Consider the following 27,587-nt stretch of genomic DNA (forward strand, 5'->3'; position numbering starts at 1 on the left):
CGGACGCCCGGCCCGCCGCTCTGCGCCTGCGCGCCCCCCGCGCCGGCCGCCGCCGCCTTTCCCAGAGCCTCCTGAACGCCCCGCCCCAGGCTCGGCGGTGGGAAATAGGCAGGCAGAAAGCCCGGCGGGGGCGCCACGCCCCTGGCGGCGAGAGCCCACGGCCGCTTCCAATCAATCTCGCCTATCGCCAGCTCGCGGCCTCCCATTGGCTTGCTCTCGCCGGGCAGCGGGGAGAAGACTCTGGACGACGGCCTGTCGCCTGGCCAATCGCCGGGTCCAGCGCGCGCGCCTTCTGTTGCCCCGGGAAACCTAACAGCGTCTTGTCGGGGTCCGCTGCGCTGGCCGAGCCGGGCGGAGATGGACGTCAGCTCTGAGCACACTAAGGACCCCGGCGGGGAAGGCGGAGACGGGGAAAGCCTGGCCGCGCGGCCGTCCAAGATCAAGGCCAGCTCTGGCCCTCCGACTTCTCCCGAACCCGGGGAGCTGGAGTCGGAGCCAGAGGAGGAGGAGGAGGAAGCGGCTTCGCAGGGAGGCACCGCCGCGGACGAGCAGGCCAAGGCCCCGAAAGGGCTAACTGCAGCCGAGGCTGCGGGCAAGGAGGGGCCTGGAGAGCCGGGGAGGCCAGCCGAGCCCCAGCCCGAGCCCGAAGAGCCGGCCGAGGCCGGGGCTGAGGAGCCCGCCCGGCCGGAGTCCGGAGCCGGGCCCGGGGAACTAGAGGCGGAGGCGGGGGCGGAGGAGCTGGAGCAGGCGGCGGAGGGGAAGGAAGTCAGGTCCCAGGCGTCTCTGCCGCTGACCAGGATCGATGAGAAAGAGGCTGCTGCAGCCCCGGAGACCAAGACAGAGCGGGTGGAGGGGGAGGAAGAGGACGAGGAGGAGACGCAGAGAGACGGCGCGGAGAGCAAGCAGGGGGATGGGGAAGGACGCCCGGCCAAAAGCCAGGAAGAGGGGAAGCGCCTCGATGGAAGGGACGAGTTTGAGGACCTCGAGTGGTCCGAGGAGGTCCAGAAGCTGCAGGAGCAGCAGCTGCGCAGCGACCTCCTGGACCAGTACCGTTCCCTGCTGGTGGAGCGAAACCGCTCCCAGCGCTACAACCTATACCTGCAGCACAAGATTTTCGAGGCGCTGCGCAGGAAGAAGGGCCTGGAGGCCGCTGAGGTGGCTGACCGGGGCGCAGAGGCCGAGGCCCCCGAGAAAGAGCAAGCATACCTGCGCCATCTGGGCATGCTGGAGGAGCTGAAGAAGCAGCAGGCAGACGACCTGCAGTGGTACCACCAGGAGCTGGGTCAGTTGAAGCGGCAGTGCCAGGAGAAGCTCACCAGGGTGGAGAAGGAGTGGCGACGCTTCCAGGCACTCAAGAAGCAGGTGGTGATGCAGGCCATGGGCAGCTGTCGGATGAGGGGCGGGCGCCAGGCTGCTCTGCGAGAGGTGGAGCAGATCCAGGCGTTGGAGGATAAAAAGGAGAAGGAGATGAGCGCCGTGCGGCTGGAGAACGTTCAGCTGAAGCAGAGCCTGGTGCATTTTGAAACCAGGATGAGGACCCAGGAGGACCTGACTCAGGGTCTGCTTCTTATTGACTTTGAACAGCTGAAGATTGAGAACCAAACCTTCAATGAGAAAATTGAGGAACGAAATGAGGAACTTTTAAAACTTCGCAGCAAGGTGACCAACAGTGTGCAAGTAATAACCCACGTGAAGGAAAAGCTGCACTTCATGGACACGGAGAACGCGTGCAAAAAGACACAGCTGGCAGAAATCGAGGCCCAGGTTGCCCTAGGAAGAGACATCCTGACCAAGACGAAGCAAGCCCGAGAGGGGCTGCGGACGGACAACATCAGGCTGAATCAGAAGTGCGGGCTTCTAGGCAAGGACTCACTTCTTCGGGACTTGGAAGAAAAGGTGGACAAGACCGAACTGCTCCACCAGCGCCTGGAATCCCTGAAGCGCCACCACGCTGGGCTCACTTTGTCCTGCAGAGGCGTGAGACAGAAGATCAGGGAGGCCAAAGCCTTTCTCCCCTCTTGACCAGATCGATGAGAAGAGTCTGCAAAACACTTCATCCTCAGGACATGCTGTCCTGCTTTATTTTACCTTTGTTGCTATTAAAAAGGCCTGTGTCATTTGGGACGGGACTGTATTTTGTATTTATCTCAAAACGTTTTAGCTTCCAAATTAGTGCTGAGCCCAAAACTGGGGTAGGAGTTTTATCTGGGATTGAGCAAAAAATACGTCCAGAAAAGCAAACAAAGGGTGATTTAATGTAACTGACTTCTCATGAAAAACTGTCAGAAGTCTCAAGTCTGAGCAATTCCATAATTTCAATGACGTAATACTAAAAAGTACTGTTCCTCTTTCATACGTAGGAGGGTTTAAAAGTTCAGCGAATGGCAAGGTACAAAAAAACCCTGTGCATTAAGCTAATTATTAAATTCTTCGGATTTATTAAATTGTGTAGTCCCGAGACACTGTTTCAGTTAGAAGCTCACTAATCCCCTTAGATTAATCTTAAATTTAAGTGATTTTGGGCCGGGCGCAGTGGCTCACCTCTATAATCCCAGCATTTTGGGAGGCCAAGGCGGGCAGATCACGAGGTCAGGAGATTGAGACCATCCTGGCTAACAGGGTAAAACCCCGTCTCTACTAAAAATACAAAAAATTAGCCGGACCTGGTGGCCGGCGCCTGTAGTCCCAGCTACTCGGGAGGCTGGGGCAGGAGAATGGCGTGAACCCGGGAGGCAGAGCTTGCAGTGAGCCGAGATCGCACCACTGCACTCCAGCCTGGGCGACAGAGCGAGACTCCGTCTCAAAAAAAAAAAAAATTGTTTTTATATGTGACTAGCACGAGCTTAGGGGGCAATACAAATATCCAGGAAACAGGAGAAATGATAAACAGAGCAGCTGATGTTTCTTCATCGTCCCTTTTTCAATGAAAGGGAGTTCAGTCTACTCACTGTTGATGGTTGTTTCTGCTTCAATGACAGTCTTCAATTAATATTATTATTATTATTATTTTCCTTGGGACAGGGTCTCTGTCTCCCAGGCTGGAGTGCAGTGACAGGATCTCGGCTCACTGCAACCTCCACCTCCCAGGTTCAAGCGATTCTCCTGCCTTAACCTCCCAAGTGGCAGGGATTACAGGCACGGGCCACCAAGCCCAGCTAATTTTTGTATTTTTAGTAGAGATGAGGTTTCACCATGTTGGCCAGGCTGGTCTCAGACTCCTGGCCTCAAGTGATACACCTGCCTCGGCCTCCCAAAGTGCTGGGATTACAGGCATGAGCCACCGTGCCTGGCCTGACAGTGTTCAGTTCTAATGAAATGTGTTCTTGGATCCTCTGAAGAAATGCATTAATCTGTACCAAAAAATGAAATTTTGTTTTCCAGTGAAAACAAAATGACAATTGTATTGCATGCTTTGCAAGGTGTAAAATATATGACACGTTGGCTGCTGGCATCACAGGAGACAGAGCCTTCTGTATCAGTCTATTTCAGATCTCGACAACAGGGCCCTTGCTATACACGAGTTCACTGAGTATCAAATAGTAAAATGCCCCTTATTCCTTGTGTCAAAAATACCTGGTAGGTCTGTTTCCTTAATGCAATTATCAGTGATTATCTTGGAGCTAGGGGCTTGTTTTCATTTCTTCTTAATCCTAGATTGAATTTTGAGATGTGCAGATTTGGGGTTAAACATATTCTCCCACTCCTAAACTTAAGTGAATCATAAAAAAATGCAACACGGTTTTGGTGCTGGCTACCTCTGAAGAACAGTGGGAACCCAACTCTGGGCAGGTGACTTGGTCGTGAACTTTATCTTTGGATGCCATGATTTTGTTTTCTTTTTCTTTTTTTTTTTTTGAGACGGAGTCTCACTCTGTCTCCCAGGCTAGAGTGCAGTGGCATGATCTCAGCTCACTGCCACCTCCACCTCCCGGGTTCAAGCGATTCTCCTGGCTTAGCCTCCCGAGTAGCTGGGATTACAGGCGCCCGCCAACACATCTGGCTAATTTTTTGTATTTTTTAGTAGAAACGGGGTTTCACCATATTGGCCAGGCTGGTCTCAAACTCCTGACCTCATGATCTGGCCACCTCGGCCTCCCAAAGTGCTGGGATTTACAGGCATGAGCCACCACGCCTGGCCATGATTTTGTTTTCTAAAGTATGCTCCCTTGGAAGCCAACGAAGTTTGATTAAAATTCCTTTTCTAACTTTCATGGCTCGAATACACTTTTTTAAATCAAACCACTCAAAAGTAGTAATGAGTTAAAAAGCTTTAAGCCGGTCGCCGTGGCTCACACCTGTAATCCCAACATGTTGGGAGGTCAAGGCAGGTGGACTACTTGAGCCCAGGAGTTTGAAACCAGCCTGGGAAACATCACAAAACCCCATCTCTATAAAAATACAAAAAGATTAGCCGGGTGTGGTGGTACATGCCTGTGGTCTCAGCTCGTCAGGAGGCTGAGGCTGAGGTGGGAGGATCAGTTGAGCCCAGGGGGTGGAGGCTGCTGTGAGTAGTGATCGTGCCACTGTACTCCAGACTGGGTAATAGTGAGATCCTGTCTCCAAAAGCTTTGACTTCTGGCTTCCATTCTCACTCACTTATTCATCGACATTTTAGTCTTCCCTCTACGCTTTTCTTCAAAGCCAAAGCAAATCACTGGCAAACAGAACTTCCTGTGTGCCTCAAACTAAAAGCAGGACAGGCCCACTGGGTTCTTCTGTAGTTGGGGAGGCCTCAAGTGGAACTGGCAATGATGTTCCGAGACCTGACCAAGCATGTGGCTTTTGTGATAATGGCGTCCTTTATCTGTTTGGTTTGCTACAGGGAGAATAGGTATTTTCAGCTGGTTTTGACCCACCAGCAATTATCTAGATCCAAGCGAACACTCCCTCACCAGCCTTGAACCCAGTAACAAGCAGATCTCTCAGAGCACAAAGATACAAAGGAGTTTGCCATTGCTTTAAGCTGCAAAGCAAACCTGTCCTAAGTGACTGTATAGTGAGTTACCAATGTTCTCTCAAATTATAGTACCTTATGCTGGAGATGCTACAATTAATTAGAAGATAATCTTCTGCTAATTATCTCCCACCACAGTTCTTTCCAATTATAGGAGAGTGCTTAATCATGAAATAGCAACACACTCACAAATTGATAATGACTTCTGAAGAATTCTACAGACCCTAACGCAGTCTATCCCCAAAGTCTCATTGAAGAGCTGTTAGTGCCTCCACAGAAGCCTGTGTGCAGCCCCATCTCAGCCTTTGATCTCCTGCTTCGTGATGGTGCACTTAGGTACCTGTTCCCCAGTGAGACAAAGTCCCTGGAAGGCAAAGACTGTTGGTTCATCAACCTCCCTAGTGGCCAGCACAGCACCTGGCATATAAACGGTAATCAGTAAATGCATTGGATTAATACATTAATATAATGCCCATCTCACTCGTTTTCTGAAAATAAGTATTACTTGAATGCCTATCATGTGTCAGGCACTGATAAGTCCTGTGTTGGATTCAAAAATAATTCTAGGCAAAAAGAGGATCTCGCAAGACATAGAACCAATTGGGGAAAATAGCAGAATGGCAGACTTGTAGTCAAAGCAGGAAGACACTACAGGTAAAGAGAGTTGTTCATGCCAGCAGGGAATGCAGCTGCTCCAGATGCAGCAGCTGGGCTAGAAACCTCTTTGAGACATGATGATTTTTTAAAAGACTGTCATCTCCTTATCAAAAAGTACAGGACCTAGAAAACGTTGGCACTGAATACATTTTGAGTGAGGTGTTATATAAAATTAGACCTTTCTTGAAAAAATAGGTATGAATCAAAACTGAGACACTGAGGTCTGTCCCCTTCAGTGTTACAGGAAGCTTTTCTCTTTTTCAGCAGCAGTAGCAAGAGTAAACCAGACACCTAACTCGACAGAGCCCGGGGCATCTGAAAAGAAAACACTTTTTTTTTTTTTTTTTTTTGAGACGGAGTCTTATTCTGTCACCCAGGCTGGAGTGCAGTGGCACGATCTTGGCTCACTGCAACCTCCTTCTCCCAGGTTCACGTGATTCTCCGGCCTCAGCCTCCTGAGTAGCTGGGATTACAGGCGCACACCACCACACCCGGCTAATTTTTTGTGTATTTTTAGTAGAGACAGGGTTTCACTATGTTGGCCAGACTGGTCTCGAACTCTTGACCTCGTGATCAGCCCGCCTCGGCCTCCCAAAGTGCTGGGATTACAGGCGTGAGCCACCGCACCCGGCCAAGGAAACACTTTTTCATCAGTAAATGAAAATCATTTTTGCTGACTTAACACATTTGAGATTTAAAATTTATCTAAGTAGAGATATACGCTTTCTTCCTTTATAATAAGTTCATCTGTAGCCGTAATTTAGATTTTGTTCTCCACTGGCGTGGGGTGCCTGTCCATAAAATATCAGAGTTAATGCACCTCAATTTGGTGCTTTTTGTGCTTTGAACTTTCAGATAGTCTTAATGTCAGAGTGATGAATCGTACAAATGCTATGAATGGAAAGGGCTGCAGGAGGCCATTTCAGCTGACTGCATGCCTCCCTACTTCCATGTAATATTCCCTCCAGAGGACTGTCTAGTTTTAAATCACCAATGATTAAATATGTACATATTTTATTTTACATTGAATTTTAATTTTTTTTTTTTTTGAGACGGAGTCTCAACCTCTGCCTCCCGGGTTCAAGCGATTCTCCTGCCTCAGCCTCCCAAGTAGCTAGGATTACAGGCACCCATCACCACACCTGGCTAATTTTTGTATTTTTAGTAGAGACGGGGTTTCACCATGTCAGCCAGGTTGGCCTCGAACTCCTGACCTCAGGTGATCTGCCCACCTCAGCCTCCCAAAGTGCTGGGATTACAAGCGTGAGAAACTGCGCCCAGCTAAATATGTACATATTTTAATAAATAAAATTACACCCTCCCTAATTTTTAAATTGACAATGTATTCGAACATTTCACCCACAGGATGCCAAGGGTGAACACGAGGATCTGTCTAGGAGAAGACACAGCTTGTTTCTAAGACCTTGGAATCAGGCTGAGCTGGATTCAGCTCTCTTCTGACTGGGACCTGGGACAAAATACTTCCCTTTCTAAGCCTCAATGTACTCATTTGTAAAATGGGAAAATTTTTCTTATAGGAAAAAAAGATCAGAATTTAAAAACAGTATCTTTTCTCTAGGTGGTACAATTAAAAACAACTGTCTTCATGCTTTTCTGAATTTCCAGATTTTATATAATAAACATGTACTTAATTTAGGAGGAAAATCCTAAATTAAAAAAATTCTTAAGTTCAAGAGTATAAGATACTAACGGTTTACATGCGAAGGGCATGAAGGAGTCTACCAACCCATGGCAACGTTTCTGTGGGTGTTTTTTAAAAATATAATTAGTAGTTCAGCTTATTCTTGTTTGATCTTCATAAGCCAGTGGACAGGGCTGGCTTTTTAACCTTTGGTAACAGAAAAGAAAAATGAGGCTTAGGGAATTCAAGAAAATTCCCCAAGGTCACAGAGTTCCTAAATGGCAATGATTGGCTACGAGATTTATCTCCAGGGCCCTGTCTTAACCTCTGGCCAGACTGTACCTTAAACCTGGATTTATTTTTGGTTGGAGCAGTTTCTACCAGCAGCTCCAGAACAGGGCAAGAAGCTGGAGGAACCATGTTTGAGGACAAACTTTGTGAGGTTCTGGAGTCCAGAGTGATGCTTCCGAGTTGACAAGTAACTCCTTTTGTTGTAATGCTTGGGGAGAAGGCAGTTCCCCTCACTCCACATAGAACCCCAGGCAGCTCAGGCATCCTGGAAAATGGGGCTTTGGCAGCGAGTCTGGGGAAACAGTGCCTTGGTGTGGCCCTGGCCGGTGCTGCCAGAGCAGGCTGGCTGCAGGCGATGCTCACGGGAGCCCACGGGGCAGGCCAGCACTCTGGGCCTGAAAGACCGACCTGGCCACTCTAGTTCATGGCCAGGTCCCTGGTAGGCAGGCAAGGGCCTGAGTCATATGAGCAAATATTTGAGCACGTTTGTACCACGCAAAGCAGATCCACTGGTTTCCCTGGGAACCCTACAAGCCTCTCCACGTCCTAACACGGGCCCATCTGAGGACTGGCCCTTGGCTCTGAGGCTTCCCTCTGCTGGCCAGGCCCTCCCCTTGGCTCTCTGGTGACCCACAGCTGGTCTCAAGGTCCACACTGCCTCTCTACACCGCACTGGTGCAGCGTTCCGTTCTCTTTGTGCCTTCCTGCCTGGCAGGCTCCACGTCTCGGGGGTGGTTTGTAAACTATCGGCCCCTCTGCCCTGGGCTGCAGCACTCAGGAAAGTATCCCGGCCCCTTTCACGTTTGCACACACGAGGCACCTCTACCACCTCTGGGGCAGACATCCCACAGCTCCTGCCACCACAGCCCGTGCTTGGCCCATGAGCCCTGTTGGCCCATCTCTTCCTCCACAGGTGGTGCCTGAACACAGGAGGCGCTCAAATAAGTAAGTCCAGGACCCACCCCAGACCTTGCACTTGGAGTTGAGGTCAGCCCTACAAGATGAAGGCTCGCAAAGGCCCCCTCCCCAGAGGGTGTTTCTGACAAGGGCTTGGAGTCACAAGGCTGGAGTCTGAAACCCAGTTCTGACCGCTGTCCGGGTCTACTCACATCCTTCCCTGCGTCTCATCTTTTTTTTTTTTTTTGAGACTGAGTATTGCTCTGTTGCCAGGCTAGAGTGGAGTGGTGCGATCTCCAACTTCTGCCTCCCGGGTTCAAGCAATTCTCCTGCCTCAGCCTCCTGAGAGGCTGAGATTACAGGCATGTGCCACTACGCCCAGCTAATTTTTTTTTTTTTTTTTTAGCAGAGACAGGGTTTCACCATGTTGGCCAGGAAGGTCTTTATCTCTTGACCTCGTGATCCTGCCTGCCTCAGCCTCCCAAAGTGCTGGGATTACAGGCGTGAGCCACCGCGCCCGGCCGCGTCTCATCTTTGAAATGAGGCAATAGCCCTGTCTTCTGCAGAGCAGCTGCAGAGATGACTTCCAGGCAGCACTCGGCCCAGCGCCTGGCATGGCTGTGACTGCTGCCACCATCACGCCTGTGGCCCGTCCTCTCACCACGGCCTGCAGAGAACGCAGAGGAGAAAACAGTGGCCCAGACTGAGAGAGAGGCTGGAGAGCGGGCAGCCGCATCTGCTCCGGGGAGAGTGCTATGGAGCACACGTAAGGATTCTCCTGGGAGCAAGGGGCCAGAAGAGAAAGCTGCCCTAGGCTCTGCCCCGCCAGCCGGGAGCCTCCTGCCTCGGGAAGTGGAGCGATGCCCACCCACACGGCGGGCCCTGGGTTGCGCAGTTCTCAGCGGCTTCGCGGAGCCTTCTACCACACAGCCACGGCCTCCTGAGACGACACCACTGCAACCCACCTCATGCCACCCCACTGCCCGCTGGGGAGACAGACCTCAGTGCCTGATTCATGGGCTTCTGAGAAGGTTCTGAAGGGAACATGGACAGCCCCCGGTCCTGTGGCTGGCAGAGTAAGCAACAGCTGCATGCCAGGAAGGGTGCTGCAGGACCAGGAAGGAGCAGTGGGTAGGGGCTAGCTCGAGATGGGGTGCAAGGGTGCGACAACCTCCAACCTGCAAGGGGCACACTCAACTCTCGAATCCTTTCACTCAACTACCACTGCACCATCCTGTTATTAACCAGTCTGATAAATGGATCTTAAGATATTCAAACAGCATCATGCTCAAAGTGAAAACTTCAACTTTAAACAAACGATGGTGAACATAAGTAACAATTTTACATTGACTTTTATTTAATAAAACCACGTATTTACAATTCAAAAAAGTCCTACTTTGATACACTTTACTAAATAAAATTAAAGGTTGACTATACAAGCAATTAAAACATGATGTGTAGCAAGTGTTATCAGGAGTTTTCAGCAAACTATTTAAAATAGTCAAAAACTGAGCAGTTAAAAAGTACCTTCTGAAGTGAACGCTGTTTCTAAATGGGATCCCAATGCCTGGTGGGAGAGGCAGCCTCACTCTACCGTGCAGGCTGGACAAAGGTCTCGGCCCTGAAGTCTTAGACTCTGAGAGTCAACGGCATGTGAAGTGGAGTGTGCAGACCTCCGGAGGAGCAGCACGTCAATGTCTCATTTCCAGTTTACTTAAACCACACACAGAGGCAGCCTCTACACTTGCCAACAGCCTCTGTACCAAGGTGCTAAGGGACCCTGGCCGGGGACTCAGAACTTTAGAACTTTCTGGCCTCTGAAGAGGACCCATGAAACTGGCGAGACCTCGTGTGACCCCTAAACAGGTCATACAAGCCTCTTCTGAACTAAGATTGGGAAGGTGTTCCACACCGGCATGGGATCCTGCTCAGAAGCAGAATGCATCGTAGTGCTATCTGGAGAGATTGATGTGAAACTGCTTCACCAGGAACACAAAGGGCTGGGCGCTGAAGACACAGATCCCCAGCGGCAATCTGAACACACTGCACAAGGCCCTTTGCCGCGCCACCTTCTGTACGACTTAAGGAACATCTTTATGTACAGTAAGAAAATATATACATCTTTAAGGAACGGAACGCCCATATCATGAACAAAAATAAGTACACCTGCGAGGACGACAGCGCGCAGGCCTCAGGCGGCCCCTCCCACAGGCCCAGCTCAGACCAGATTACATTCAACATCTTGATGTCAGGAAATGGCTACGTCTGGAGGCCACCGGGACCCCCCATGAAGACAGGATGCCTCCTCCAAGAGGTGAGTCAGCGTTTAAAGGCCGAGGAAGAAAGTGGTCTCCACGATGCTCTGCAGCCTCCCTGGAGATTCAGCTGAGATGTAGGGGCAGAGTCTGGGAAATGTGACACATGGTAGTGCTGAGAAGGAGGGCACGGGACAGCCACTGGCTCAGCAACTTGCTCCTGCACCTAGAGGAGCATTAGCGGGTATGGCAGACATAAAAAGTCCAGAAAACGAATGCCAGCTCGGCTTTCCTTCCCCAGCCCCTGGCCCAGGGCTCCTGTTACAAGCTACATAGACAGAGCCAAACAGCCCTCAACATCGGAAATGAGATCAGCCTAGGGGGACCCCCTGGGGTGGGAAGTGTGGCTGAGAAGGGCCGTGGAGTGCAGACCACCCCAAGGCACACATGTACGCATGACTAACCAAGCCCGTGACCGGGTCCGCAGAATGCTCCCCAGGACCAGCCTGCCAGCAGACCGCCACGTGGGCCCTGCTTCCAGACACTGGTCTGTCCTTTAGACTGCGCAGCTGCAAAACGGTTCATTTCTGTGATTTTGGATAACCAAAGTCCTCACACAAAGTTCTACAATTAGTCAAGGAAAAGACAGAACAAAAAATTTGCCAACGACCCTGGGAAAGTCAGCTAAAATGGGGAGGCTGATGGTCCAGTATAAGCATCTGACCAGATTGTCTAGGCTGTTAGACGTGTGTTGCTCGCTCCTCCGTCTGTACAACGGGTCATGAAGCACACGTTCTAAAGTCAAATGTGTGAGGGACTCACTGGCACTTAGGATGGGTCGAGCTGTGCAGGGCTCAAAGGCAGAGAGGAGCCACTGCTGGTACAAGGGGCCACCTCCCCCACACGTGCTGTTCTGGGCTGCTGCCCCGGCCTCCACTGAACAGGCCGGTGGGAGAGGGCCCAGCTACACATCTCTTTCTCTATCCTTTTACTTACAGGGGGCTGATTCCACTCTGTGTTCTCTCCGCTTTTAAGCCTGTCTCTATTGCCACAGAGCTTCCTCGCAAATAGCTCCTCCTCTTGAACTTCCCACCTCCGCAGGACTGATGCCAGGGAGCAGTCTCCCAGCGCGCAGTCCCACTGGAGCCCACATGTGCACCTGCAGCCTATACACTGTGACAGTGTCAAGGCGACATGGCCCAGTGCTCACCTGCAGGCTGGGTCGATGCCCAGGCATCCACGAACACACAACAGTGGCTATCCTCAGAGAGCCCCTGTTCCTTTAATGCTATCTTTGGTAGGTGAGTTTTAGAAACGTGACCTCCAGCTCTGGAAAGACTATCTCAATAACTCAATCAGCGATCCCTTTCTTATTGAAAACATGTAAATATGAGCCAAAGCATCTCAAGTCTCCCAAATAACATCTCTCATGCATCCTGGCTAAGACTGTAAAATACTTCCCAGTAGTTGACATAGAAGCATTACAATTTAATTAGCTTTTGCTGAAATAAAGGAGTGGGGGTGAGCCACTGCCCATCGTTCAACCGTGCAGCAGATGCAGTGGCTGGCTGTGGTCCACAGCAGCTCATCCTTCCACTGAGCTGCTTAAGGCTAAGCCTTGGTTTAATTCTTTAAAAGTTTTTGTGTTTGTTTTGTTTAAGGCCAACTCCAGTGTTAGGAATCAAACTTAAAGAGCGCCTGTTCTTCTCGGCTGCCCGGGTGTCAGTCTGAAACAACAGAGGTGCCGCGGCGTGGGGCTCTGATTGGTGCCCAGTGCGAGTTCCCGCTGCAGCCTCAGTGTCGGAGGGACGGACTTCCCTTCTCCATTTCCCGGCTGTCTTTCTGCAATGCAGTCAGTACCTAGGAGTCACAGGGAAGACAGCTGAGGTTAACTGACCACGCACACAGATCCTGACAGCAGCGGTGCAGAGACAGCAGCAGCCTCCTAACAGGGTCCCCCGGCTCCCCACTTCCACTGCCTCCAACCCTCCGGGGTCTTCCATTCCGACGTCCTGTGTGGTCTTTCCAACATGGACACCTGCCCGTGCCCTCTCTGGCCTGGTGAGCTAGCTGCACTCCTTCCAGCTGGCCACAGAATCCACGTCAAGGCACAGCTGGGGGCCTCACTGGGGTCCTGCAGTGGCCACCCAGGAAGCCCAGGCCTGAACGCTAGGATGCTAATGAGCCCTGTGCCCATCCCGCTGCTGCACTCCCGCCACCCTGTTCCTCCTCCACCAGGAAGCCTGCCACCTGAGAAGGCCTCAAGGAGCTGGCTCCTCTTGCCTGCCTTCCTGAGCTCGCCCAGAGCCTGCTCCCTCCTCTGTTCTCACAGTTCTTGGTCAACATCCTTCTTTTTCTTCTTTTTGAGATGGAGTCTCGCTCTGTCACCCAGGCTGGAGTGGAGTGGCGCCATCTCGGCTCACTGTAATCTCCGACCCCCGGGTTCAAGAGATTCTTCTGCCTCAGCCTCCTGAATAGCTGGGACTACAGAGGTGTGCCACCACGCCTGGCTAATTTTTGTATTTTTAGTAGAGGCAGGGTTTCACCGTATTGGCCAGAATGGTCTCAAACTCCTGACCTCATGATCCGCCCACCTTGGCCTCCCAAAGTGCTGGGATTACAGGCTTGAGTCACCGTGCCAGGCCAACACCCTTCTTTTAAAAGATATTCCATGCCATTGTGTCTGCTTAGCAATTGCAGCAACACTAACAGGCTCCATGCCAAGCAGAGAATTCCGCCAGCACTTCGCGCCCAGCACCCGCTTAGCCCACGTGACAAACTCTGGAAGGCTAATGCCCCAACATAAGGGGCCTGAACAACGGACATGTACGGAAGTGACGTGCTCAAAGTCCAAGGGTGAAACCAAGAGAATCTTAGTAACACAGTGCTACCTGCCTGGGGCCAGGAACTATGCCACTTTGAGTCACAAATTTAAAAGTAAAAACATTTTGGTTTCAATTAAGGTGTAGAAAAGGAATAACGGCAGATAAAGTCCCCCTGCATCTTGAAGTAAATGGGGTTGCTGGCTCAACATAAACATTTAGTCATTTTGAAAAAGCTCATGGCTGGGCGTGGTGGCTCATGCCTGCAATCCCAGCACTTTGGGAGGCCAAGGGAGGAAGATCACTTGGGCCCAGGAGTTTGAGACCAACCTCAGCAACAAAAAAGCAAACAAATCTCTACAAAAACAAACAAACAAATATTGGCTGGGTGTCATGGCACATGCCTGCAGTCCCAGCTACTTGGGAGACTGAGGTGGAAGAATTGCTTGAGCCCCAGAGGTTGAGGCTGCAGTGAGCTGTGATCGTACCACTGCACTCCAGTCTCGGCAACTGGAGTGAGACTCTGTCTCGAAAAAAAAGAAGGAAAAAGAAAAAGAAAGCTCACCAGTGTCTTAACCTTAAGCACAGGATTTGAGAGAAATGTACATGGACCACAAGTCCCATGAGACCTGACCTGGAACTGTATAAAAGTCACTGATGCCTGGACCGGGCGCGGTGGCTCACGCCTGTAATCCCAGCACTTTGGGAGGCTGAGGCAGCTGGACAGCGAGGTCAGGAATTTGAGACCAGCCTGGCCAACATGGTGAAACCCCGTCTCTACTAAAAATACAAAAATTAGCTGGGCATGGAGGCAGGTGCCTGTAATCCCAGCTATTCGGGAGGCTGAGGCAAGAGAATCGCTTGAACCCGGGAGGCGGAGGCTGTAGTGAGCCGAGATTGCGCCACTGCACTCCAGCCTGGGCAACAGGGTGAGACTCCGTCTCAAAAAAAAAAAAAAAAAATTGACAGCACATCACTGATGCCCAAGCCCCCCAACCCGCATCATCAGACTAACTCCTATCACAATCCCATTAATAACAATGTCCTACGGTCAAATAATCTGATCCAGTTTTAACCAATAGTTTTTACCTAGTCCCTAAAATGCAAGAATCAAAATGGCTGATCTGGATTTAATCCTTTCCTGTGTATGTGGGTGTGCAGTATGTGGATGCGCAGGGAGTGACCTGCACCTGTACGTGGGTGTGTATGTGCATGTGAGGTGATGTGTGTGGGTGTGTGATGTGTACGTATGGGTGTGGTGTGGGGTGACGTGTGTGTGGGGGTGTGATAGGTGTGTGGGGGGGTGTGATAAGTGTATGTGGGGGTGATCTGTAGGTGTGTGTGTGTGGGTATGCAATGTGTAGGTGTGTGATGTGTGCACGTACGTGTGGGTATGTGTGTGGGGTGATGTGTAAGGGGTGATCTATGTGTGGGGGGTGGGCAATGTATGTGTGGGGGGTGATCTGTGCGTGTGGGTGTGTGACTGTGTGGGGTGGGCAATATATGTGTGGGGGGTGATCTGTGCGTGTGGGTGTGTGACTGTGTGGGGTGATTGTGGATGACTGTGGGTGTGCAATGTGTGTGCGTGGGGGTGATTGTGTGTGTGGGTATGACTGTGTGGGGTGATTGTGTATTTACAGGTGTGTGATGTGTGTAGGGGGTGATTGTGTATGGATGTGTGATGTGTGTGTGGGGTGATTGTGTATGTGGGTGTGTGATGTGTGTGGGGTGATTGTGTGCAGGTGTGTGATGTCTGCGGGGGTGATTGTGTGGTTGTGTGATGTGTGTGGGGTGATTTTGTGTGGGGTGATTGTGTGGGTGTGTGATGTGTGTGGGGTGATTGTGTGCGGGTGTGACTGTGTAGGGTAATTGTGTATGTGTGAGTGGGTGTGTGATGTGCGTGTGGGATGACTGTGTGTGGTGTGTGGTGACTGTATGTGTATGTGGTGTGTGTGTGGGGTGACTGGGTGTGTGAGGTGGGGGTGACTGAGTATGGGTGTGCAATGAGTGTGCATGGGGGTGATCCGTGCGTGTCTATGTGTGGGGTGATTGTGTATGTGTGGGCGTGTGGGGGATGACTGTGTGTGGGTGTGTGAGATGGGTGACTGGATGTGCAATGTGTGTGCGTGGAGGTGATTTTGTGTGTGGGGTGATTATGTATGTATAGGTGTTTGATGTGTGTGTGGGGGGCGATGTATGTATACGCCATAAAACTCTCCCCCAGTGGGAAATGTTACAGGACAAATGACCTGTTTTTGGGGTTTTTTTTGAGATGGAGTCTCACTCTATTGCCCAGGCTGGAGTGCAGTGGCATGATCTTGGCTCACTGCAACCTCTGCCGCCCAGGTTCAAGCAATTCTCCTGCCTCAGCCTCCCGAGTAGCTGGGACTGCAGGCGCCTGCCACCGTGCCCGGCTAATTTTTGTATTTTTAGTAGAGATGGGGTTTCACCATCTTGGCCAGGCTCATCTTGAACTCCTGACCTCGTGATCCACCTGCCTCAGCCTCCCAAAGTGTTGGGATTACAGGCGTGAGCCACTGCGCCTGGCCAAACTGTGTTGTTGTTTTTTTTCTTTTAAGACAGTGTCTTGCTTTGTTGCCTAGGCTGGAGTGCAGTGGCGCAATCACAGCCCACTGCAGCCTTGACCTCCCGAGCTCAAACAGTCCTCCCATCTCAGCCTCCCTAGCAGCTGGAACTACAGATATACGCCACCATGCCCAGCTAATTTTTGTATTTTTTGTAGAGACGGGGTCTCACTATGTTGCCCAGGTTGGTCTCAAACTCCTAGGCTCTAGTGATCCAACCTTGGCCTCCCAAAGTGCTGGGATTACAGGTGTGAGCCACTGTGCCCAGCCTAAATGACCTGTTTTCTTTGACAAATAAAGGCAAGCAAGAGAGGGCTAAAAAGTGAGAAGTGGTGTGGCATAGATATTACAGAGGCTTAACAGAGCTTTCAACCAATCACAACCAATCACAAGCTCCAACAGCGGCTGCGCTTCCACAGTCACTGACGCTGGAGAGCAGGCGTGTGGGGGTCCATTATTTTATGCTGTTATAGTTTTGTAAATATTTTAAATCTTCCATTAATTAAAAAAAAGTTAAATCAAGAACAGACATTTCGGGGGGCTGAGGTGGGATGGTCACTTGAGCCTGGGAGGCGGGGGCTGCACTCCAGCCTGGATGACAGAGCGAGACCCTGTCTCAAAACAAAGAAATCCCCCAGGCACGGTGTAGCACGCACAGAAAAGGAAAAGTCTTCATAGACGTCAATCAACAAGGACTTCAAACCAATGCTGAGCGTATGCAGGATCAAGAACCCAGACTGTTTTTTTTTTCCTTTTTAGTATGACAAAGACTCGGAACAGAAAATGCAGGTCAATCCCACTGGGGACAGGACCTAAGAGGGATGCCTGGAGGGAAGCCGAGGGATACGGACTGTCCGCGCCACTGCTCGGGGCACTCAGCCCAGAAAGGGCACAGCAGCACATGGGAAGACCTGGGAGGGACCCACGCCCTCCTCTCTGGGCCTCCCTTTGTTGTAAGAGGGGGGTAATCCCACTTCCTTCTCGAGGACGCACACAAAAGCCTGCCACAGGGCATGGCCACGGGGCTCAGTAAGTGGGTCCACTTTGCTTTCTGTCTCTGGCATTATTTTTTTTTAAAAGGGGGGGACGTGGCTTACAAAATACTTTCTAACATGTGAAGAGCACTATAATGGTAAAAGTGCTGACCCTCCCAACGCCACTGCAGAAGAGGTGGGAAGGCTTTCATTATCCACACCCAAACCAGCTGACAGGAACCTGAAGAGGAGGCGACCTGCCAAGACACCCTGTGGCACACCCACGTCTCCACCCGGCCCCCCTCACTTCCAGCCCGGGGACCCCATCAAAGGGGCTACGTCCTCAGACAGCACTTTACGTAGGGGCCTTCCTGAGTCGCGCCACTTGCCAGCTACGCTGTGGGAAGCCAAGAACACAAAGCCCGCTGACCTGAGCCCACTTCTTGTTTCGGCTTTGCATCTGGATCGTGGCGATGGAGGCAAACAGCTCCTCGGCAGGCAGGTCCTCGGGCAGCCGGGTCAGGAACTGGGCCATGTGGATGAAGTCCATCTTGGTCAGGATGTCCTCGAACAGCTTCAGGATTCCCAGGGCCGTGCGGAACAGAAACTCTTCCCCATCGCGACAGAACACGTCCCAGATACGACAGGCCAGGTCGAGGGGCAGAGATTTACTATATAAGGTAAAGATCCTAGAGGGAAAAGTTGGAATTTTTCAGATTTTGAATCTCTCCTAACAAAGAAAGAACACTGAATTCCAGTCTGATTCCGTGAAAAACACTCCCCTAGTCACTTTCAGGCAACAGCTGGGGCCAGGGGCCAGGCCTGCACTCACACTGAAGGGCAATTCTAACATCGCATAGGACACAGCAGTATCAGCTTCCGCACAGAATCATGCAGCACACAGCTTCCGAATGACTGACAGCAATGACTCCTGCCTGCAAGGAATGTGTGCTGAGCCCCTACTGCGTGCTCATGCTGTGGGGGCAGGCATCCTGTTGTAGGGACCGCTGTACCGCGTGCCACCCACAGAGCAAGCATATGGTAGGTGCTCCTCCTGGCTATGGGGCTCAATGCTGGCGCCACTGCACAGTCTCCCCTCGCCCTGGGAGCATGCACGAGGCTCCTTCCTCCTCTGGGTGCCCACAGGCTCCTGGTCCCCAGTCTGGTGCTCATCACGGCACACCCTAGCTCCACATCTAGCGCCCTGTCCGGCAATCTCTGCTGAATTCCAATGCCCTGTCTGCGGCAGGACTTCCCAGACGTTCCTGGCTCTCAAAACCTGCCCAACACTGACAGTGCTCGGTACAGGTGGGGATCCCCAGCTGGGTGGGGACATCTCCACCCCTCCTGGAGGACCTCTCTTCCAGAGTTCAGTATTTGCTGTGCTGGCACAGAGACAGTGCTGGGCCCACGCAGCCCCTGAACTGCAGGCACTGGACTCGGCCTGAGGGGCTGACTCGGTCAGGAGGTCAGGCCACTAAAGCTTCCACAGAGTGACCCTGACTTTCCCATGACAGATTCCACAGAAAACCCCGCACACTGGTCAACCTGCTCACAAGTGACAGGGGCATGGGTTCTGTCCACAGTGGACTCTGCCCGGGGGGTGCTCCATTAGACGCAGCCTGTCCTCCAGGTTCCGAGGACGTGCAGTTATGGACGTGCATTGCACAGAGCCCGCAGCTCCTAGATGAGAGCAGGAATGTTCCGGGCTGTCCCTCGTCAGAACCTTCTAACAGTAAAAGTCGAGGAAGCCCTAAAAATCTAGACTTCATTCAACTCAGAGGAGGGAACAGAGAGCCCGATGCCAGGGAAAACCCACACCTAAAGGAAAAACAGAAGCTGAGGGTGCACCGGGCGCTGTGTGCTATGCGAGCCCCTCCAGAAGGACACCCTATGCGTCAGGAAATGCCCGGGAGACGGGCTCTCTCACCTCACTACACCTGACGGAACCGCGCCTCAGGACAACAGCTAAACAGACCCAGGTCTCACCACCAGTAAGTCCCGAGCCAGACTCTGAACCTGACTCCAACGCCCACGCTCTGATGTCTGAGCCTCAGCACACACCGTGAGGCAGCAACACCGTCACAGGTTCGGTAGGAAGCTTGATTCTAAAATCACAAGCCTTCAGCCCGAGCTTCTTGCTATTTCAAAACCAGAAAACCATTTCACCACCTGGTCTGGAAAGTACAGTTCAAGAAAGAGCAGAGAGATCTTTGTTTCCTTAGTCTGGAGAATATTCTCAGTTGTACCTGGAGAACATGCTTGTTAACACCATGAGAAAATGCAGGAGAGTCCACCCAGCCTGCACAACTATCTCTGTGTGCCCACGCACACATGGAAATCAGACTCTCCCTACATCTGCTAAAAAGCAGAGTCCTGAGAAAAAAACGGATGGGGAAAGACGACAATGTTTTCATTTTTTTTTTTCTTGAGACGGAGTCTCACTCTGTCGCCCAGGCTGTAGTGCAGTGGCGCAATTTCAGCTCACTGCAACCTCCACCTCCCAGGTTCAAGCAATTCTCTGCCTTAGCCTCCCAAGTAACTGGGATTACAGGCGTCCACCACCATGCCAGGCTAATTTTTGTATTTTTAGTAAAGATGGGGTTTCACCATCTTGGCCAGGCTGGTCTTGAACTCCTGACCTCGTGATCCACCTACCCTAGCCTACCAAAGGGCTAGGATTACAGGTGTGAGCCACCACGCCCAGCCAAAATGACAGTTTTTATATAGTTTATACACATACATATTTTATATATATAGGTCAGATAGTTTTTATAGCAAAGAAGAGAACAAAAAGAACAAAAGAGATTTCTACAAAGTACCCCCCAAGCCCAAAGAACTAAACTTTGTTCTTTTTTTTACTTAATATTCTTAAGCTGAGATTTATGTGTGAGTCTCCATAAGTTACTCTAGACAGGTGATGAACTTTATAAAATTAAGTCACCACTGGAATGACCCAGAATGCCATTCACTACGCCCACAATGCCCCCTGCTCTGCATTTCCACGAGACAAATCCATTTCCAATCCCATGAGCTTCCACCTCCTGGCCATGCTTACTGCTGACGCCGTGCTGCCACCATGCCTGGCTCCTCACTGCAGCCTCCGGGCTTGCTCCTGGCATCAGCCTCTGTACCCTGCAGGCTCTTCCCACATGCTGTGTGTCACTATTTCTTGGAAGGTCGTTTCCTGACCCTCAGGCTGGACCAGGTTTCCTTGAAACGTTCACGCTGCACTGCATGCACCCCCCTTCATGAGGCCCCGGCATTCTTCATCTTCCTTTACACTGAGCTAGTGAAGGGACGCCCCTGACACTCGTGGACACTTCCCTCTGCCTTGCACACCCTCCTGCATCTTCTGGGCCTTGCAGGCTCTGGCAGCCTCTCAGCAAGCAGCTCCCAGGCCCTCTGCCCCAGTCAGGGCTCCCCATGGCCTCTCCAGCCCCTGGACTCCACTCCAAGAGCTCCGCACCGTCCTAAGCCACTTCTGTCCCCTGCTCCAGGCTGGAAGTGCCTCAAGGGCAGAGACCCCGCCCCACAGTCTTGAACTGAGGCTCCTCTTCTCCCATTCTCTCCTCCAGCAGGGACTGCTCAGAGGTGCTCCCACATCATTATCAGGAGCTTCCAAATGTGGGCTGTATTTTAAACCACATTTAGATTCGAAAGCCAGCCATGAACAGGCCACTGAAGGTGGACACCAGGCTCTGTCCTGGCCCCACAGAAGCCCTGCCATGGGATCGGAATCGGTCAGAACAAGGGGGCTACTGTCCACACAGCCCTCCTGGTTCAAGCCCTCCTGGTTCAAGGTCACCTTCCCCTGCTGCCCTCAGGCTCACAGAGGCAGGACGGGAAGGGCCCCTTGGCCTTCCCAGAGACGGCTCAGTACTCCTCCCACGGTTGGAAGAGAGAATTCAAGGGTTTTTCTCTCCCAAAAGATGTTTATGTTTTGCCTCCGACCACTGCATATTATCGTGTTGTAGATCAAAAATGGTATTTTTTTAAAAGTAAAAAATAAAAGTATGTTTTTAAAAGTAAAAAAAAAAGTAATTTTGAGTACAACTTCAACTAATGCAAAATAACATAATTCTTCTCTTTTTGTTAAGACAGGGTCTCACTGTGTCGCCCCGGCCAGAATGCAGTTGCACAATCACGGCTCACTGCAACCTAGACCTCCTGGGCTCAGGTGATCCTCTCACCTCAGCCTCCTGACTAGCTGAGACTACAGGCACACACCACCACACCGGCTAATTTTTAAGTTATTTGTAGAGATAGGGTCTCACTATGTTGCCCAGACTAGTCTTGAACTCCTGGGCTAAAATGATCCTGTCACCTCAGCCTCCCAAAGTGCTGGGACTACAGGCATGAGACACCACACCCAGCCCAAAATGATATATTTCTATGCTGCTAAATGAAGTGTCTCTCAACTTAGGAAAGACCCCAGACAAAAGCTGCATATCTGTTTCCCCCATGATACGTGCGGGAGGAAAGGGGCAGTTTTTGCTGATGCGTCTTCACAACTTCCAGAAAGTTCTTACCTAGCCGGGTCTGTTCCGCCTGCTTGTCTGAGCTTGTTAGAGGCAAGGAAGCACCATGGGGTAAGGACGAGGGCAGTTCAGGGCTGTCGTGAAGGAGGAAGACGGCATCCACGGAACAGAACTGGCCTCTGCCCTGTCTACTAATGAGGGCCCCGGGCTGCACACAACAGAAAGTGCTTGCTTCATACATTTTTACAGGGACTATTCAACTGAATCCTTGTTACAACCCCAAGAGGAGGTACAATCGTCTTTTCCATTTTACAGAGGAGGACAGTACAAATAAAGGGAGATTAGCCAGGCATGGTGGCGGGCCCCTGTAATTCCACCTACTCGGGTGGCTGAGGCAGGAGAACTGCGTGAGCCCAGGAGGCAGAGGCTGCAGTGAGCCGAGATTGCAACACTGCACTCCAGCCTGGAAAGAGTGACAATATGTGTCAAAAAGAAAAGAAAAGAAAACAAAACAAAACAAACCTCAACCAAATAAAGGGAGGCTGTGGAAAAGCAGATCTAGCTTAAAGTAAAAGTGAAAGTCACAGGGTAGTCTCACCCATTAAGAAGCCAAAACCAGCGACTTGGACCTTCAAGGCCCAACATCACCAATTTTTAGCTGTGTCCCCATTTTCCCATCCTGACCAGCTGCTAAGAAGGAGCCCTCACCCCCACGGCTGGCTCATGAATGGCACTCAGCCCCTCCCCCAACCACAGGGCTCCCTGTATTCCCAGAAACATCAACAGTTAGATTAGACAGGGCTAGGTAAGAACAGGGTTACTACTGAGCCTCATTAGATTTTGTGAAGCTTAAATAAAGCAACATTAAACTCCGAACACACAATCCCATTTGCTAAAAGTTGGAGATGGTTACTTAAGACTCAGTTCAAACTTAGGTAAACCCATCAACTGCCCTCACCTTGATTCTGAAAGCAATTAGACATATATCCAGCTCTGTGTCCCAGAGTCCTCCCCACCCTGAGCCCAGCAGGGTTCACAAACCCACCTCTGTGCCCCAGAGTCCTCCCCAACCTAAGGCCAGAGGAGTTCACATACCAACCTCTGTGCCCCAGAGTCCTCCCTAACCTGAGCCCAGCAGGGTTCACATACCCACCTCTGTGTCCCAGAGCCTCCCTAACCTGAGCCCAGCGGGGTTCTAGTCTTTGTGTCCCAGCACTTGGCAGGGGCCAGCAGACATGAAGCAAATATCGTGAGCACTGCGTGAGAATGCGGGCTCCCACTTCAGCCAGGCCAGGGTGTGCCAACAACGCACAGGCTGCTGCGCCTCCCTGCGAGCAGGTCCCCAGTGTAGGCAGGGAACGCTCCTCCCTCCTCCACATGCCCATGAAGACCCAGCCTACGCCAGACGTGCTCAGCAAGATGCTCCCAGCTCCTAAGGCGCTCTTGGGGCAACCTGTACCCCAGAACTGAAGGGCCAGAGATGACCCAAGTGCAAGAGGCAGCAGAAACAGAAACCTCCCAACAGTCACTCCCCCTTGAACCTTTCCTTTAAGATGGAAACTCGAGCTGTGTGCGGTCGCTCACGCCTGTAATCCCAGCACTTTGGGAGGCCTAGTTGGGAGGATCATGAGGTCAGGAGATTGAAACCATCCTGGCTAACACAGTGAAACCCCGTCTCTACTAAAAATACAAAAATTAGCTGGGGGTGGTGGCGGGCGCCTGTAGTCCCAGCTACTCAGGAGGCTGAAGCAGGAGAATGGCGTGAACCCAGGAGGCGGAGCTTGCAGTGAGCCGAGATCCGCCACTGCACTCCAGCCTGGGTGAAAGTGTGAGACTCCATCTCAAAAAAAAAAAAAAAAAAAAAAAGATGGAAACTCGAGGCAATGACAGGCTCTCCAAGGATCATTAAACATTACTTCAGAAACGCTAACCATAACATGGAATGTAGTCCCCGATTCTTTTGTTAGCTCAAGATTATTTATTATAAAGCTCACTCACACCTCTAGATAATTCTGCCACTGGACGGCAATGGGAAATATTTTCAGAAGTGAAATGACCTAAAGTCAGTCCTACAAAATGTAGATGCTTGACAGTGGAAACACTGAAAACTCTGTAGGAAGATGGAGACAGCTGAGGGCCCCTGCTCTGATCCGCATGCCTCATCGGGAGGAGTGGCAAGCCACAATTAAAGAAGGGCCAGGAAGGTGGTGTTGGAAGGACAGCGAATCCTCAGCCCTGACTCCTCATGAGCCACTGGTTAGGCAGCGTACAGGGTGCACTGGAAAAGGGACCAAGGAAGGTGACCCTCAGGCACAGACGCATTCTTTGACCTAGGACACTGAGCCAGGCATGGGGCCAGGCACTGGGGACACAGAGGTCACTCTCGAAGCTTTACCACAGGGGCAGCAGCTGACAGAGGGCACCCTCAGAGTGTGGGTGGAGCTGGGGCGGTGGGAAGCAGGCTTGGTGGGCAGGCAGTGTGGCAGGACAGGAGATTTTTCTGACCCCAAGTGTAGCCATTTTAATGGGCTACCCACACAGCCCACCCAGGATGCTGAGCTGGCCACACGCACAGGCCCCTCAGCCCCTGCCGCGAGGAGGAGGAAGGCTCTCTTGCTCAGGCAGTTAGCTGTCGAGCCCTGGAACTTAGCATGCTTTATACCCTGCCAGGCACAGTGCAGACCCACAATGTGGAGGCAGGCCCAGCTGTGATGGGTATGGACGTGGCTCTGGGAAAGGTGGTCTGATATAGCAGAAGCAGCAAAGACCCTGAAGGCAGACCAACCTGGACCTCACACCATGGGTGCGACATTAAGTGGGCCTCAGCGACTTCTTCTGTGCCCAGAAATAGGTACACCTGCTCCTGAACACTGATGACCACAGAGACGAGTGCTTCTGAAATGGCAGCTTCTAGGACAGGTCTTATGTAAAGTCTGTTCTTCCCCTTTGCTTCCTCCCCACTGCCCAACCTGTTTCTGATCTGAGCTTTCACCGAACTGTCAGCACCCAACAAGGAGCCTGAATCACTGCGGACCACCAATAAATGCTGACTCAGGGAATAAGTCATGAATACATGGCTTTCCTGTGCTTAGTTCAACTTAAATATTTACTAAGGCCTTTCTATATGCCTTGCCCTGTACTGGAACTGCGAAAACAGACTGTATCCTAGCTGGTGCTTATTCTAGAACACAGTCAGCACTTAAAGAATAAGGCCTGTGGAGGCCTCATCAAAGCACAATGGACAGCAATTCACAAGGCCCTGGGCACCAACCAGCTCACAGCACAAAGGCCTCAGCAGTGAAGAACCCTTGCCACTTCCTTTTCATTTACTCTGCCTCACTGCTCATTACCGACAGTCCAACCCATGTTCTACACTCGACATGCTATTCCTGTCTCTGGAACCTGAGATATGGGACCCATCTTATGGGGTGACACTGCCTTACACAAACCCCCTTAGAAAGGACTCTAAGGAAAAGTGCACAGCTCTAGAGCCGGGTAGACTTGAGTCTGGACTCCAGCTCTGCATTTGGCTGGCATCAGGACCTTGGCCAAGGCACTCTGCCTCTCTGAGCCTCAGTTTTATTTTTTTTGTTTGTTTTGGAGAGAGAGGCTCGCTCTGTCACCCAGGCTGGAGTGCAGTGGTGTGATCTCAGCTCACTGCAACCTCTGCCTCCTGGGTTCAAATGATTCTCGTGCCTCAGCCTCCTGAGTAGCTGGGATTACAGGCATGCGCCACCATGCCCAGCCAATTTTTGTATTTTAGTAGAGACGGGGTTCCGCCATGTTGGCCAGGCTGGTCTTGAACTCCTGACCTCAAGTGATCCGCCCGCCTGGGCCTCCCAAAGTGCTGGGATTACAGGCATGAGCTAGTGCACCCCGCCCTGAGCCTGTTTTTTTCATCTATAAAACACAAGTGTTACACGGGCTTGAAGAGATTGTTCCAAGGGTTCAAAGACAGCATGTGTGAGAAGCACTCGAGTCAAAAAATGCAGGTGCCCTTTGTCTTTGCCCCTACATGGATTACAACCATCTTCAGGCTGGGACAGAAGCAGACAACACTATTCTCCAGGCCTGTACTTTTCACACTGCCAGACATGACCCAGACAATAGCCAGTGGATCGTGAAGGCAACGAAAGCAGATTATCACCAGCATTTTTTGGAATAAACAGAACAGAGTACAATATTTCAGAATGCTTCACACAGTCAGGGTTAGGTACTGGGTCACGAAACCACCGTTCCCAGCATATGTACGTGTTAAGTTTCTGCACACATTGGGTCACAATTTAAAACGCATTTCCTTGTGCAAGTAAAGGTGGGAAAAGTTTGAAAGACACTATTGACTTTTGGCCTAGAATCCTAAGAAACTAATCAGAAGCCCTAAAACAGATAAAGGAGAAGCTAAAGGCTCAGGTCCTGCCTGGATCCTCTCCCATCCTCCAGTACCGCGGGCCCCAGCCAGGAATCTGAGGGGTAGGGCTCGCAGTCAAATGCACACGGTGGGGCAGCCTGTGCAGGAGCTTCGTGTTCGCAGGTGTGAAGAAAATCACCATTTGCTGAATAAAGGTGCCCTTTAAAGCGGGCCCTAAACACTTCTATCCAGTACAGCCAGGCAGGCCAGCCCAGCATCCCCGCCAGCGCCATTCATGGCCCCATGTTCCCTGTCCTGTCACCAGCGCCTTGTGGCTTCAGCTACAAGATTCAACCTCCAAAACCCTCGTCCTTCATCAAAGGTCAGTGGAGTGAGAACAGTCCAGGGTTTGGAACAGAAGCAACAAGCCAAGAATCCCAAAGGCGCACTCTTAAGGGCACAGACAAGGCTGCTTTAGCTAAGGGGTCAGCTTCCTTTCAAATGATACTTGAATTTTACCTTCCAGAAGGCCCTTTCCCTGCTGAAGAAAGTGGGCAACAACAACAAAACCAAACCAGCCAGCTATCCGTTCACAGTGGCTGGACATTTACCATACGATTTAGTGGAATGTGCCTTTCTGGTCGAATAGTACCTTCTTGACTTCTGCGGAGCCCCTTCTATGAGTGCACGTGGTGCCGCACGGTCACCCTGCAGCACCCTGTGGGGTGAATCACTGTGGCCTCCAGATAAGGAACTGGGAGCTCAGCTGGGCTTCACAGCCTTCCCCAAGGCCACAAGGCAATAATGGGAGAAGCTGGGTTTGGGCTGGAGCTGCTGGATCCCGGAGGCACCCTCTTCCCACCACATGATCTGATAGGCTGCTCCCTTCCACACACAGGTCTCCCAGCCCTCTTACCTGGCCCTCAAACATGGTGCTCTCTGGGCTAACAGCCACACCCCATCCTCAGCAACCCCTTTCACCACAGCATGAAGACCTGCCTGGCCTACTACTGCTGTGTAGACCTCTCAGGATTCTTGTATCTGTCTCAGGATGCCTCTACTTACATGTCCCGCAGGCACCTCAAAATCACCCGTCTGAAGTCAAATCCACTAACTGCCCTGGCCGAATCTTCTCCCTTTGTCTTTGGTCTCAGCTGAAGGCATCAGCAAACCCCTTCCCCAACCCTCAGTCAAGAGCTGACCATGATTCTCTGACATACCCACAATATTTCCACGGGGCCTTCTCTCCACCTACTTCAGCTTTCTCCCCCTTAATTTGTCTCTCTGTTCCCAGGCTCTCCTGCCTCCCAGGTAACTTAAAACTCGCCGCTGGATCTGCCCCACCCTCATCCTCAGCAGAAGCCTTCTCCTACTCCCCCTGCCCCGCCATCCTGCCCAAGCTCCAGAGTTTGGGTCTAAGAGCCACTGTGACCTGGCCTCCCCACCTCATCGCCTGCCGTCCTCTGCCCTTTACTTTCAGCCTCTACCCCACCGGACCTGGCTACAGTGCCCACTGACTCTGGAATGGCACATGCGCTTGTCACCTTCGCTCCGTGTACTCTGAACCCTGTGCTAGGTCCAGGACCTCCTGCCTTCCAAGACAGCACTCATCTCACGTGGACAGTGCCCACGGACACACGTGTCTCCCACAAGCCAGGAGCTCCTGATAGGCAAGCGCTGC

At 51.6% G+C, this 27,587-nt stretch overlaps 2 protein-coding genes across 5 annotated transcripts in view; one reads left to right on the forward strand and one right to left on the reverse strand.

The window, feature by feature from the left end:
• Positions 1-84: 84 nt before the first annotated feature.
• Positions 85-2,444, forward strand: CFAP184 (cilia and flagella associated protein 184). The gene has a single exon (XM_054484047.2). The coding sequence runs from the start codon at positions 358-360 to the stop codon at positions 2,020-2,022; it is 1,665 nt and encodes a 554-aa protein (XP_054340022.1). The 5' UTR covers positions 85-357; the 3' UTR covers positions 2,023-2,444.
• Positions 2,445-9,774: 7,330 nt separating this feature from the next.
• Positions 9,775-27,587, reverse strand: part of TBC1D14 (TBC1 domain family member 14) — a 120,113-nt gene continuing 102,300 nt past the window's right edge. For 3 of the 4 annotated variants that reach the window (XM_054484049.2, XM_054484050.2, XM_054484052.2), the window contains 2 exons: positions 17,508-17,766; positions 9,775-12,556 (listed from right to left, as the gene is read on the reverse strand). In XM_054484049.2, the coding sequence (XP_054340024.1) occupies positions 12,491-12,556; positions 17,508-17,766 (325 nt within the window). In that variant the 3' untranslated portion in view covers positions 9,775-12,490. The other variant, XM_063663498.1, reaches the window with a different exon arrangement.

Source organism: Pongo pygmaeus, chromosome 3 (assembly GCF_028885625.2).
Source record: "Pongo pygmaeus isolate AG05252 chromosome 3, NHGRI_mPonPyg2-v2.0_pri, whole genome shotgun sequence".
In the NCBI taxonomy this organism is placed as follows: Eukaryota; Metazoa; Chordata; class Mammalia; order Primates; family Hominidae; genus Pongo; species Pongo pygmaeus.

What these genes read in the sequence shown, in the direction of transcription:
- CFAP184 (XM_054484047.2), top strand. Translation starts at nt 358, where the DNA reads ATGGACGTCAGCTCTGAGCACACTAAGGACCCCGGCGGGGAAGGCGGA.